Here is a 13,561-nt window from a genome sequence, read left to right on the forward strand (position 1 = left end):
GTGAGAACACCAGATCATATTTGTTCTGCTTTAGTCATTGTCCTTGAGCTGGAGCACATCAGCTGGTATCAGTCATAGGGAAGGCTGTTTTCACTGTGGGCATTTCTTGTTCTTCTGTAGACATAGTCAAGCTAGACTGATACAGCTGGATGACTTGCAAAGCACAGCCTTTATTTGCTGACTTTCCAGTGTTAAGACGCAGATGAAGGCTGCAAAGGATGTAGCAGTAACCCAACCTGTTGCCATGAGAAATAAGAATTCTTAGGTTTGCTGCACCTTTTAGAGATAGATTTTACCTGTCTATAGAAATAATGTGCTTATGTTGTACTTCAGATTCCAGCTGCTTATAATGAATGGTATGTGAAATTTTAGTAGTTCGGTTTCATTTAAATTCATGCAAATTTGTGCGTTTAATTGTGCTCAGTGTATGGAAAAGTGACACTATGCATGAAGTACAAGGTAGAGTTTTTAGCTGTGTACACTGAGAAGCTAAAATTTAGTAAGTTGTTATGCATAAGGAACTCCATGCTCCAGAATGTGTTAGTTGTAAATATACTGCAGACTGCAGTGAAACACTCTTGCTGCTGCCAGCTCTATTCATTTCAATATTCAGAAGTCACTGTTTGTGTGTGTTGCACTGGATGGTTCATACATATGTGTGATAAATGTTCCCGGTGACCTTTTGGTGGTCGGTGTGTCTGTATTGAGTAGGCTGACCTGACCTTGAGACAGCACTGAGAATGAAGGCACAGAAATGTAGATTATATCTTTTAACTTGTGAGCACTACATTAGTAATGGCCCAAATACTGCAGTGGTAAACCCAATAGCCAGGCACGTAACATGGAAACCTCTTGAAAAACAGAAAGGCACCCCTAATGCCATAAATTTACTAACAGCGTATTTTGACATGATGTTTTCTGGAAGGAGAATAAGTGATTGATAGTAAACTAAGAACTAGGTCCACATGGCTAAGGAATAGCCAGCATTTTAGGTGTTCATTGGCCTAGCAGTTCTGTTTTCTAAGCACAGCAGAGGAAGCGTAAGGTTCCTGCTGTCAGACACGACCCAGCAAAGTTGAGAGTTGTTTCAGCTGGAAAGCAGAAATGCCAAAGGGAAGACTTACCCTTAAAAAGATGATTTTTGGACTCAGAGGTTGCTATGTCAGCTTACAAATCTCAGCGAGGAATTTGTCAAGCACTGAAGGGCTGTCTCAGCCTTTTCTCATGGAAACTAGGGGCAGAGGCAGCTCACCACAGTAGTGGGGGGCATTTGTAAATCCTAGCACTGTAATCTGAAGCAAGGTCCTCAGCTGTTCCCCAGGGGTGGCCTACCAACAGGCCATAGGCTTCTCAGCATGTCCTTTGGAACTGTTTGACTTCGTATTGGCAGTTAAATTCTTGTATCAGCAGGAGAAATACCAAGAAATTGATGAGTGTGACAATACTATGCTTCCAGTTTAAGAGCAAAAATTTAATCCCTAAATCGTCTGGATTTTGACCTTGATCTCTTCCAGCCTCCCAGTTGAAAACCTTCCCTACTAATACAGGGACTAGTTGTTAGGACTGCTTGTGATACCTGCGATACACACCTAACAGCTTCATATTCCTTTGCAGTGCCAGGAGGACAAAATGATACTAATGCAGGGTGACAGTGTGGTGCCAAAGAGTCTAAACAGCTCTGGCTTGAGGTCTTGATCAACTTGGCAGCATCCAGGGTACCAGGAAGTACTCTTAGGACATTGCCTGTGATACCTCATGCAGCAGCTTAACAGCAGCCTTCAAACTAATACTCTTCTTGTTCATATGACACTGCTTTTCTTTTCTTCAGCATTCCTCCCTCTCTGAGGAAAGAAATGTGTATTTATTTGTTTTAGAAAATCACATCAGAGGTTTGTCCAGCAGTTAATTATAAATAGCTTGTTTTTAGTGAGGAAGAGTTGTAATTTGAAGAAGAGCTTGTTATAAAATTGGGATTCTGCAAAGAACCTCTATTAGACAATAAAATGAAAATCATAGGTCAGAACATCAGCAAACCCTGGACTTGGGGAAAAAAAATGCAGAAGCTCTGGTCTCCCAATGAAAGCAGTCAGGCTTAGTAAAAGTGTTTGTTCTTTTACTTCAAATGTTTCTCAAAAAGATGAGTATAACTTTTATTAAAGTTAAATGAACAAGATGTGTTCTTTAACTTAGATATTCTGATAAAATATTGCCAACACTGAAGTGCTAATTATTCCTGGGGGTTTGTTAATGGTTACAGATAATTACAGAAATTAGATGAGATCAAAAAATAAGGCATGAAATAGGAGTGTTGGTCCCAAAAATAAAGCAAAAAGGATTACTAATGTTTGTAGAACAGGCAGACATGTAGGAAGTTTATGATCTGACTCATTGCACCAGAAATTAAGGTTTTTATGTTGATTTCTTTTTTTCCAACTAACTGACAATATGAAAATTATGATTAATTGTGAGGTCACAAGACAATCTAGTGCAATAATCATAAGTGTTTTTACCCACATATCAAAATATTGTTTATAACTTACATATCACAAGCACTGGACAAGATAACCCAGTTAAGAGTTACTGAGTAATCTGTGTTTCAGTCTTTTTGTACAACCACATACGTCAATGAAAATGTATGACATGGTAAGTCATGCAGCCTGAGTATCCCATGTACTGGGAAGGTTGTTCTAGCCAAGTGATTTCGTTCAGCTTGGGAGCTTCACCAGTTTTAGAGAGGGGCAGATTCCTGGAAAACAAACAGGCAGTTGACACAAGGCTCACTTTTCTCAGTTATCTTTCCAGGATGCGTTAAGCACAGCCCAGCCCTTCCTCTTTGCTGCTAACTGCTATTGCTTAATGCAGAGATTACTCAAATGTACATTATTCCCAACAGAAGAAACTGTGACTCTCTCATTAATGAAAGCTTCTAAGATTCTAAAATTGTTCATTTCTAAAATGATCTGTGCCAAGGGCCACTAGAGCTGTAGTCAGGAACTTTTGGCTCCATTTTGAATTATCTGTGTCCATTGGAGAGATGGGGGACGTGTCTTTTCTCTCTTCCCATAGTCACTTGAAGCTTAAGGGATCATTGGGATTGTGCAATGGATTATTCTTGCCTAAGCTGTTTTTTGCTCTTGTCTTTAAAAAACTCTGGCCCTGGCTTCTCTGACCGCTTTTCAGACTAATGTTTGTACAAATGAGTATGCCAGAATTGTAGTCCTTAACAGATAGCTGGAACTGGTAACAGTATTGAGGTGGCAGGAACTTGAACGTGTTACTCAAGCAGTAGGGACCTAAGACAGCAAATACCTGAGTGTCTGCTTGTCACTGTTCACTAAGGATTTCATGGTCCTCTTCATTTTTCCTGCTGTGTCCAGATTGCAAGGCGTTGAGCGTGCAGTTCAACAAAAGCTGGCAGGCTGAAAAAGTTACAGAGCTGGTGAAGCTGGGACTGATACAATAGCTTTTGAAAGTGATACTTCGTGGTTGAAATTCATGTTCGTGTTAAAGGTAAAAATTCAAACCAGTCCATACAGAGTTTAAACTCCTAATCTAGAAAACCTCTGTATTCCGTGTTAAGGCATTTCTGACCTTAGGTATGATAAGACATAGTTGTTTCCAACAAATGAAGTTTAATATTTCTATACAGTGTTCTGTATTAACAAACAGTGAAACCTCTATGACATAAATAATGTAAATAATGTAAAAAAGAAAAAAAGAAATCAGTCATTGTATATAGCAGTAAATAAACACATTACTCCAGAATTCCAAAGAATTTCTTTAAAAAAAAAAAAAAATTACTTCAAAAAAGCACATTCCTGCAGTTTTACCTGAAACTTCACATAGGTCTAAACCAAAGGAAGATGCTTAACTATTCAAAACAGGACAAGACATCTTGTGCAAACAACTGTAACAGAGTGGAGGCTTTATGAAGAAAACATGACTGGTTCTCAGGATTAAGACAATTTTTGTCCATATTGATATTTTCCATTTTTAAAATTCCATATAATTTGAAGGAAGTCTAGACTATAATGTACTCACATCTTCTTGTATGTCATTGGTTTATTTAAGAAAGGCAAAGAGATGCATTAGAAAATGTTTACGGTCGGAATAAAAAAAGAAATCACAGAGCTGCTTTCTCAATATATGGGTATAAAAACATCCATGTAGAAGTTACATTTTCTACTTGGAGAAGTCTCAGTAAACAAGTCAGAAACAAAGGTGTGTATCTCTTCACAGGCTGATACATTCCCAACAAATGCTAAAACATTCATTTCTGCAGCTGCTCTCAAACAGTGGATCTTTCAGCCCCTCGCTTGCTGGATGAGAACAGTGTTGGGAAGCTCAGTGTCTGCCAGGAACTTTCAGAAATGTACCATGTCAAAAGTATGGGCTTTCTGAGATACTGCTAAAGGTGAATCATAGAAGGGCCTGGGTTGAAAAGGACCTCAAAGATCATTGAGTTTTAACGGCCCTGTTTGCGCAGGGCTGCCAACCACCAGACCAGGCTGCCCAGAGCCACATCCAGCCTGGCCTTGAATGCATCCATGTGTATCAATTGCAAAATGTCCCCCATAGGTACTTCTTCCCTTGTTGCCCTACTGTTAAAAGTGTAAGAAACTGTTCAAAAAGGAGACACAGGATCCCTGGTCTTGTAATGATGTTGGTATGGGTGGACTGCCAAAAGGAAATGCACACAGTTGGCTACCTTAAATACAGATACTTGTATGAAGACTATTTAAGAGAATTTCTTTTTTAAGCTGGTCCAATAAAGATTTCACTTGTTCAGGATGGTTTTAGAAGTGGCGTCAAATGATAGTCTTTTATGGATATCTTGCAATAATTATCTTGAAGACAAATTAATAAATTATTTCATTCTGTCAGTGTGGACAGTGGAAAGGAAAGTCAATTAATCCATAGCTAAGACTAATAGAATTTTAAGACTATGTAATGTATGTGTGTAGAACACATAGATTAGCATTATGTACCTCTGGAAAATGTTAAGTAAATCATAAACCTACTCCTAATAATGAGAATCCTGCCATGCAGGGCAGGTCTCTGCACCTTCTTTATACTATGCATCTCATCAAGGTGACCTTATTTTCATGTGACTGAGTACATGATTTTTTTAATTTGAAATAGTTTCAATCACAAGTAGAGAATTGTACACTTTATAGATTCTGAGAAGATGAACAAAGCTCCAGTATTTATCTTTCTCAATACATATTTACTAGTAACCCACTGAATAAGGTTTGCTTCTTACAGACCTTGTTTCTTAGCGAAATCCTATATATGATTTGGAATTCTTGTGCATGGTCAGTTATTCAGTATTATTTCTTAAAACATGGACAGGTATCAACAGAGTTTTGTTTTTCTAAATGCCTTGATTAATTGCAGTAGTAACATCAAGTAATTTTATGGCATGTTTAATAGAAAAGGGCAGCTTCTTCCCTGACTGACATTTTAGTGTGAACAAGGTATGGGCAAAATGCTCGCTTCCCTCTAAGCCCCTGTGCAAAAGTCTTTATGCCAATAATGCCTGATTTCTGAGGAGCCTATCAAGAAGAAAACATAAGGACTCTTGAGGAGACGTGTACCTATGGCATGATGGAGGGACATGGCTGGACAACAGAAGCTAGACAGAAACTTCCAGTTACATGAGGCCTTGGATTAATCCCTAACCTGAAATAAATGGGTGAAAATGTCACGATGAAATAAATAAAGCCGCACAGAAGAAAAACAGTCGCTATGGACAGACATAATGCAACAAAACCAATGACCACCACAGTCTACAAACAAGTACTGAAATGCATTACTCACTCTGAGGGATGCCAAGCAGGATGTTAATTCTCTGCCCAGAAATCACCCTGCTGTCATACCCCAGCACAGAACCGCTGCCTTGCTTGGGTGCTGGTGTGTCTCCAGACCTGTAAAGGCAGCTTGTTTTCACTTCTGGTTTGTTTCCTGTTTCTGCACTCCTTTGACTTAATGTTCCTTTGTTTGGGCTTTGGAGTGAGTATAGTGCAAGAAGTATAATGAAGTGTTATCTTCTTACATGCAATGCAAACGCCTGGAAAGTTCTACAAACTTAACCAAACCACAGGTCCCAATCTCTGCCTCCGGAAGGCGCTATTTCTTCAGGATTAGGAGAGCTGTATCTCAGCGACTTCAGTTGTGCAGGTTCTTTTCTAAACTTCCACGCACAGCTTTGCAGCAGTGTCCTCTGACTGGAGACAACACACAGGGTGGGAAAGAGCACACAGGGAGAACATGCAGTTACATGGCGGAACGACAGTAAGCATGTAATGGTGGCACTGCTTAGTGATACACTCATCCATAACAAATATGCTGTGTGCACGTTTCTGTACATGGTGGCTGCTTGCATGAATGCTAAAGTGGGTGCTTGTCCTCCAGATCCAGGCAGATAGAAATGAAGAAGAAAAAGAGAAAGGATGATTATTTTCTCACTAAAGAACAGGCACACCTGTGATGGGCACTGTAAAAATAAAGCTGATTATGCTGGCATACTTACATCATGCTCTTAACATCTTGCTCTGTTATACCACTAAAGCATCACTTTTAGCATACAGTCCCAGGCATGTACAACAATCCCAGGAAGCTTAAATTCTTTATGCAGCTGTCAATTATTCAGAGAGGGCTGAAAACCACTATGGTAAAAAAGAGGACTTCTTCAGAAATGAGGTCTGTAGTGCATAGGTACTGAGCTTTGTGACTACAGCTCAAGGAGGCAGCTATTAGAAGTGCTGCATTATATGCTGTAACCACCACCCTGAGAATACAGAAAGGAGAATCCTTTTGCAGATGTTCTCCAGTGCCTCGGCCAGAAACCCACTCAGTGCCTTACATTCACCAACAACCTTGAACTATGCAACATGATGAATCCTCCCGCTGAGGATTATGCAACCTGAATTAAAGGCCACCCTACTTTGAAACGAGAACATATACGCAGGGATTTAACACACTTTAATTCACTGACACAGGTTTTACCAACTTTCTTGAGAGTCTCCATATGGAAAAATCTGTATAAGATTGAAACAAGAGAAAATTACAGATGGATAAATGTCAGCGATCTTAAGTGAAAACGATGAAATCCCAGTAACACATATTGCTAAGATGCTAAAAAGTATCTACAACCTGCAAGAAGGGATTTGCAGTGATGCCAAAGAGGAATTCACCCTCACAGACACATGCTACATAATCAGAAAGGCAGAATAACCAGTGCTGTTGTCACAGAGCCTCAGGCTGATAGGCCAAACCTGTCATAGTGTCACTGAATGCAATGGCTCCAAATTCCATTGCAGCTGCACAGCCATGTTCCACGCTCAGCTTTTGAAGACAACCCTGTTATAGTGCTTGTAACAGTAAGCATCACTGCTGTAGCCCTACTTTGAACTATATGTCTATTACAATATGTGGCATTTGTTCATATTCAGCCTACACAACAGCACACCAAATTTTCCTATAAATACAGTGAGAAATGAAATGGAACCTCACTGATATGTTATTTTTACTTAGCAAAACTCTATGGCCCAATTTAATTGAGTTGCTGAGCAACTTTCCTGTTCCTGACACTTAGACAGGATCCTCATCTTTGTTTTTAGACTCCATCCTAACGTCTAATATGAATGAAACTTGATTTTAGTGTAATTATTTCAATTGCCTGATGAGAATAACAGATTGGCCCCGAGGTGTATTGAAAGACAGTGCAATAAAGAAAGCTGTCAACAGAAAGCTCCCTAAAAGCAAAGTGGTGCCACCTGAGCAGGGAGGTCTGTATGGTCAGACCTAACGCCGAGTCCCTGATGCAGTATGGAACAGGGCCAGGAGCTGATTGCTTATGTGAGAGCCCAATATTCAAGACAAGCTTAAGGAAAGAAAATCCTGCACAAATACTACCCAATCTGTAAGCTTTAAATTAGCTTGATTTTAATGCTAAAATCTATAAGTAGGTTTATAGCCAACATTATTAGTTTGAGCAAGTTCACTCTATAAATTACTGATACTTCTAACGGCACTGTGCCAGCTGGGATAACCTCAGTAGAAAACACAGACTTACAGGGACAAATGTGGGGAACAGACTGCGCTGTAAGCATCCCATGTGACTATAAAGGTAGTCTGAAGTTATGAGACTCATTTTTTATCAGCTGTGCACGATGATGGAGTCAAAGTCTGCATTAACCACAGTTTGAGCAGCTGAGTCACATCCAAGGGGGGAAAAAAAATAGTAATTTTCAAATTGCTGCTATAGATGTATCCAATTTATAAAGTGAACTTTTTTTTCCCCTCAAGAATGTAAGCATATTTTTTCTGAATTATGTCCTCTTTCTAAAGCAATTTAGCAATCCAGCGTACTGCATTCATTAAATGGTTTCAGGATGCAAATTCAAGTCTTTTCATTGCCAGTATGGATAAACATGCCCTTACTGAAAAGGGGGGAATCCAAAATTTCTAGGCAGTTAAATGAAAACAACATAGAAATGCATTATCATCCAATACACAGGCATCGTTACTGGGCCATCAATTCAATGCAAAATACCAAGAGAGAGCTGTGCAAATCTTTTGCTTAGTTCCCTGGCACGAACAGAAAGAATATTTACACAATTAACTTTGAACACTTACAGAGCAGAACCCCAAAAGGTATATTTCATATGAAGAACAGAAGCAACACAGGTTCATAAAGTAGCACATTATCTGTAGTAAGATTAGTTCAAGCTTTATATATGTAATTCTTGTCTTCTAGTAATAAAAATAAGAGCATTTGAAATACCTGAGAGCTGTCTTACCTAATTCTAGTAAAGGTGACTGCTGTTCTGTCATGTGCCATCCTTATTTGCCAAATAAAGATATTTTACTGGTGAGCACATGCTTCTCTAAAAAAAGGAAAAGCTTGCAGATACAGGTGTAGGAGAGCAATGTGATAGCATGGGGGAACTAGCTAGAATTCCACAGGATCAAATATTTACAGGTAAAAATGCCTGGGCTTGTTGCAAGTAAGTCCCCCTTACTTCTTTCTTTATCCAAAGGGAGCAAAAACCCAGAAAATCTGGCACTGGTTCCCCACAACGTCATCTGAGTCCAGAGTAACATTTTTCAATCATGCAGCTACCAGATTTTGTGAACAGCTCTTTCCACCAGATCTCTTTCACTTTCATTCCCTCGTAAGGATGCGATCTGTGGCACTATGGTAGGGCAACGTGAATAGTGAGAGATCTGCCCAGTCATTACTGCAAAACCATTCTTACAGCCTTCTTAGCATCAGAATCTTTAACAGTGTGCTACAACATTCCTGTTTTATGGGATGAGTGCACCTTTACGTGCCACATAGCCTACAAAAGGAACAGAGTGCTGTTTAGCTTCTAGAAAACAAACTGTTTTAGGGCACTGGCACATTTCAGTTCACAGAATTGCTTTAAGCCTTTTGAAAAGAAAAATAAGGCAGCACTACAAAGGGAATTTGTATAACAGTCTGCCTCCAGGCTTGCGGACTGCTCTGCTCATTGATTTGCAACCAGTGATTTGGAAATTCTGGTTTACCCAATGTTTACTGAGAGAAATTGCGATTACATTTTAGGCAAGCTTTTCTATCTACTCCTTTTTAATGTGTTAATTTACTCCACTGAAAAGCCAAAGGGCCAAATTCCCCCCTGTGATAAGGCTTTTATTGTGGGAGCATCACTGGATGTGCACCAAAGGCATTATTCATCTGTGGAGAGATCACTGAGAAATATTGTCAAAATAAACACTTTTGAGTTGCACGTCCCTGAAGAAAAGATAAAGGGATTGTGAACAGAATGAGAAGGAACAGAACATCAGAGATGAAGAAAATTAGATAAAGGGCCAGGAAGAAACTGTTTGATGTACACAGAGTGACAAGTTAGATTAAGAACTTCATTAAAGCGTGCAGTATTTGCCTATAAGCAATTCAGGCAAGGAATTTGTTTACAACTCTCTGCCAAAATCAACAGCAGATGCAAAAAATATCAATAGCAAGAGTTTAAATAATATTAAATTTACTGTATCCAAACACTCACTAGGACTGTGTGAAGGAAATACACAGCTCGGTACCATTCTATTCTTTGTCACACTGAGTAAACAAGATTATGTTCTATTGCACACAAATGTGCAGCCCCTCCAGAAGCCACAGCCAGTATGAGTATGCCACTCCTGTGTTACTTTCAGATGCACATATGTCTGAAAATACATCCTGATTCCAAGATTTATTGCTGCTGTGGAGGACAATCTAACTGTGGGGACTGTGCAGTCTCAGGCACGACTCAGACAGAACCTGCTGTGACTTTACTAAGTTAGCAAAACAAAATCTGCAGATGTGCTGGAAAACTTGTAATATCAGCTGGCATCGCTAAGCCAGCTTCATCAGAAAGTGCCCACCAGAAATTAAACAGCTGCTAGTCCAAATTATGAGCAACTGCTTCTGGAGCGAAGGGCGAAGGTCAAGTGAAGGAAAGGAGCACTGCACTCAACAACCATGAGGAGTCAGGGGTTTGGCAAAGGGCACTCGGCACAAATCTTGCTGTTAGTCCCAGGTTAACAGCTCCCTGCGGTGACCTAAGTTTACTGTGGGGCACTTCTTTCTCAGCAGCATGTTGGCTGATGTCCCTGTGTGACTGATTCTGTTACGATGATGGGAGTTTGAGGCACCACCTTCCTCCTGGCATGCTTACAGGTTAAAAAAATTCCTGGCCTGGAAAGAATACACGGTGAGAGTGAGGTTATACAATGTGCTGGCAGCAATGCTATCCCAAGATGCTGAACTCTGCCCTTCCCCTGCCCCTTATTCTCACTCTCGTGCACAAGCTTCCTTGCCATTCCCTGTGGGTCAGGGTGTAAGCGAGACCACTGTTAAGATCTGGATTAAAAATAACCACTCCTTAACCAACTCTGCTCTCAAAGCCAACACATTGTATATTTGCACCACAAGACGCTTAGTTTCTTTAACAGAGTTTTATGTACAGAGTGGCAGAAAACTATGTCAGGTGTCACTTTCCCAGGCTACAAAGGCAACACAGGAGTGGTGATCCACAGAATTTAAGCCACACGTTCAACCATCCACATGCTGCAGAGTTTTTGAAATCCAGATCAGGCCTACATACCAGCACCGAGAATTCCTGTCTGTCTCTTTTTGCAGTAGTTCAAGCAAAAATACTGCTTTTGTCTGGAGTTCATTTTTGAGGACTGATGGAAGGTAACCAAAGGCATAAGGGTCCCTCTGTTAAAAGCCAAAGTGAGATCATGGATGAGAATGTGAAGCAGTGGGAAACCACAGAATATACAGAAAAAGAAAGCATCCATGTCCAAAGTGCTCACTATCAGACATCAGCTCATGACTCATCATTTTGAACGTTCTTTGAGGGAACGGGCTGCTCTTTTGTTTCAAACAAAAGGTGCCTTTCCACTTCATACCACTGCCTGGAAAAGCTTCCTGTAAAGAGATCTGAAAAAATGACAGAGCCTCCTGCTATTGAAAGATGACATTTGACAGGCTGAGTCCATCAACAACACACTGCTCAAAGCCAGCAGAGTTTTCTCATAGAAAAAAAAATTAGAAAAAAATGACAGCATTACTTATTTCCATCCCTTATCTTTCTGAAATTTTCTTGCCCGTATACTGGGAAAGAGACCTGAAGGCAAAACGTGAAGAAGACAGCATATTTCTTTTATTAGTTGAAATTATACAGTCCAGATGGCACAACCACTCCTTATGGCCTGCCTCTATCGTATAAAAGGAGCTGACAGCTACGAGACAAGCAGATTTGATCTCATTTTCTCCTTATGTAATCTTTGGTTGTGCAACACAAGTCCGTAAAGAGTAAAAAGGTGGATCTGAGTACACACAGTATAAAATACAACTACTTTTGCTCTTTACTCACATTTCAGTACCTTTCTGGTGAACGACACATAGATCCTGTTACTCCACGACTCATTGGCAATTACATTATATGGAACAATGGCAAAAAGATTCTTTTTTTTTTTTTAAAGGTGCTTTATGCTGTGCTTTCAGTTACAGCTCTTGGCTTCTAAGACATTTAGGAAAGAAGAGAAGCTCGTTCTTCGCTTGTGTTTTGAAATAGTATTTGTTTATATATCCCATTCAAATCAGAAAAAACAAGACAAAAACCTCACACTATTTTAAGCTACTGGGTGTCCTTCCAACAGCTGATTTGTATGCAGCATACGCTACATTTTGCCTAGAAGGATTTAGCTCAGTAGCTGGCACGTTTGCATCACAGAACAACATATACAGTTTCACCTGGTTTCAGGCATTCTTACAATGGGAAATAAATATGAAAAGTGGTTGTTGCAGAAAGTTCAAAAAAATGCAGTCAACAAATAGTGAAATCGCAAAAGGCCAGACAGATTTAATAAAATATTTCCATTTACCTTCCTCAGCTTTACACAGCCTGCTTCAAATAAAAAGATTCTCTGCAGAGAGCCTTTACCCAACTGTTTGTATCACTTCATACAAAATACGTTTGAATCACCACAGCAATACAAGGCTATAAATTCCCAACACGCAACATGCCAAATTCAACGTACGTTATGATTTCTTGGCATCTAGAGCTTTCCCTTTTCTGTACTCCCCCATACATTTTCATTTGAAACAAATTAAAAAGCATATAGATGTTAAAACATAAAGACAGCTTAGAATTTAAGTGACTTGTGCAACATTATTTTGTGCTTTCTACTTCTCCTTTTCCTCCTACTGTGATTAAAATTCATCATGCCCTTCTCTACAGGTACAATAGTGATGCATCAAGTTCAGTCCAGATAGGTTTTCAACCCTCAGACTTGGCCGTAAGCTACATGAGATCCTTACAAATTCAAAAAAGTGCATTATATTTTTTTTTGTGATCTTTCTTTCACGTTGGATGAAGTGAAGTTCTGATTATTCGATGTAAGAATGCAACCTTGAGGAACGATTGCAGCCTCGGAATAATTCTTAAAATGTAAAAAGAAATTTGTTGAGAGCACACTTTCTGGATTTAAAAAAGACACACCGTTATAATGGTGCTACTAGAGCCACGGTACAGTATATCATGGCACATCTCCAGAACGTAATCAAGGACATGAGATAGAACTTCTATTTACACAAACTCGATGCCACTTCCAGAAAAAAATATGACAGAAAAAGGAAAAAAAAAAAAAAAAAAGGAAAGCATTATTTCCTGAATGTCCTGAATTTTTAAAAGGTTCCTTTTACATTTCTCTCCAGCAATCCAGTGGTCCTCCACAACTGCATTCTCCCTGACCTTAGCACGGACCATAAGTGACACCGGCAGGAATTGGGAATCATATGGCAAACCGATTCCTCTGAGAGGATGCTCTCCCATGCCCCTTTACTCACAAGCCAGCTTGCTGTCAAAACTTGAAAGGGCAATAGCAAAGGCTTGTAGAGCACACATTGGGTAGTTGTAGTCCATGGTGAACACGTCCTCAGCCACGCGGCCAAACTGCATCACTATGTAGTCAGCTGCAAAAAGGCCACAAGAAGCGACAAAACATTAGTTTTGCTTGCAGCTCT

General features: G+C 39.7%; 1 protein-coding gene across 4 annotated transcripts in view; it reads right to left on the minus strand.

The window, feature by feature from the left end:
• Positions 1 to 10,401: 10,401 nt before the first annotated feature.
• Positions 10,402 to 13,561, minus strand: part of TUB (TUB bipartite transcription factor) — a 126,256-nt gene continuing 123,096 nt past the window's right edge. For 3 of the 4 annotated variants that reach the window (XM_090140489.1, XM_090140488.1, XM_090140490.1), the window contains one exon: positions 12,374 to 13,510. In XM_090140489.1, coding sequence (XP_089996615.1) covers positions 13,377 to 13,510 — 134 coding nt within the window. In that variant the 3' untranslated portion in view covers positions 12,374 to 13,376. Of the gene's footprint in view, positions 11,474 to 12,373; positions 13,511 to 13,561 lie in introns of those variants that run through there. The other variant, XM_090140491.1, reaches the window with a different exon arrangement.

Source organism: Phasianus colchicus, chromosome 5 (genome assembly GCF_987193195.1).
Source record: "Phasianus colchicus chromosome 5, bPhaCol1.hap1.1, whole genome shotgun sequence".
NCBI classification, from domain to species: domain Eukaryota; kingdom Metazoa; phylum Chordata; class Aves; order Galliformes; family Phasianidae; genus Phasianus; species Phasianus colchicus.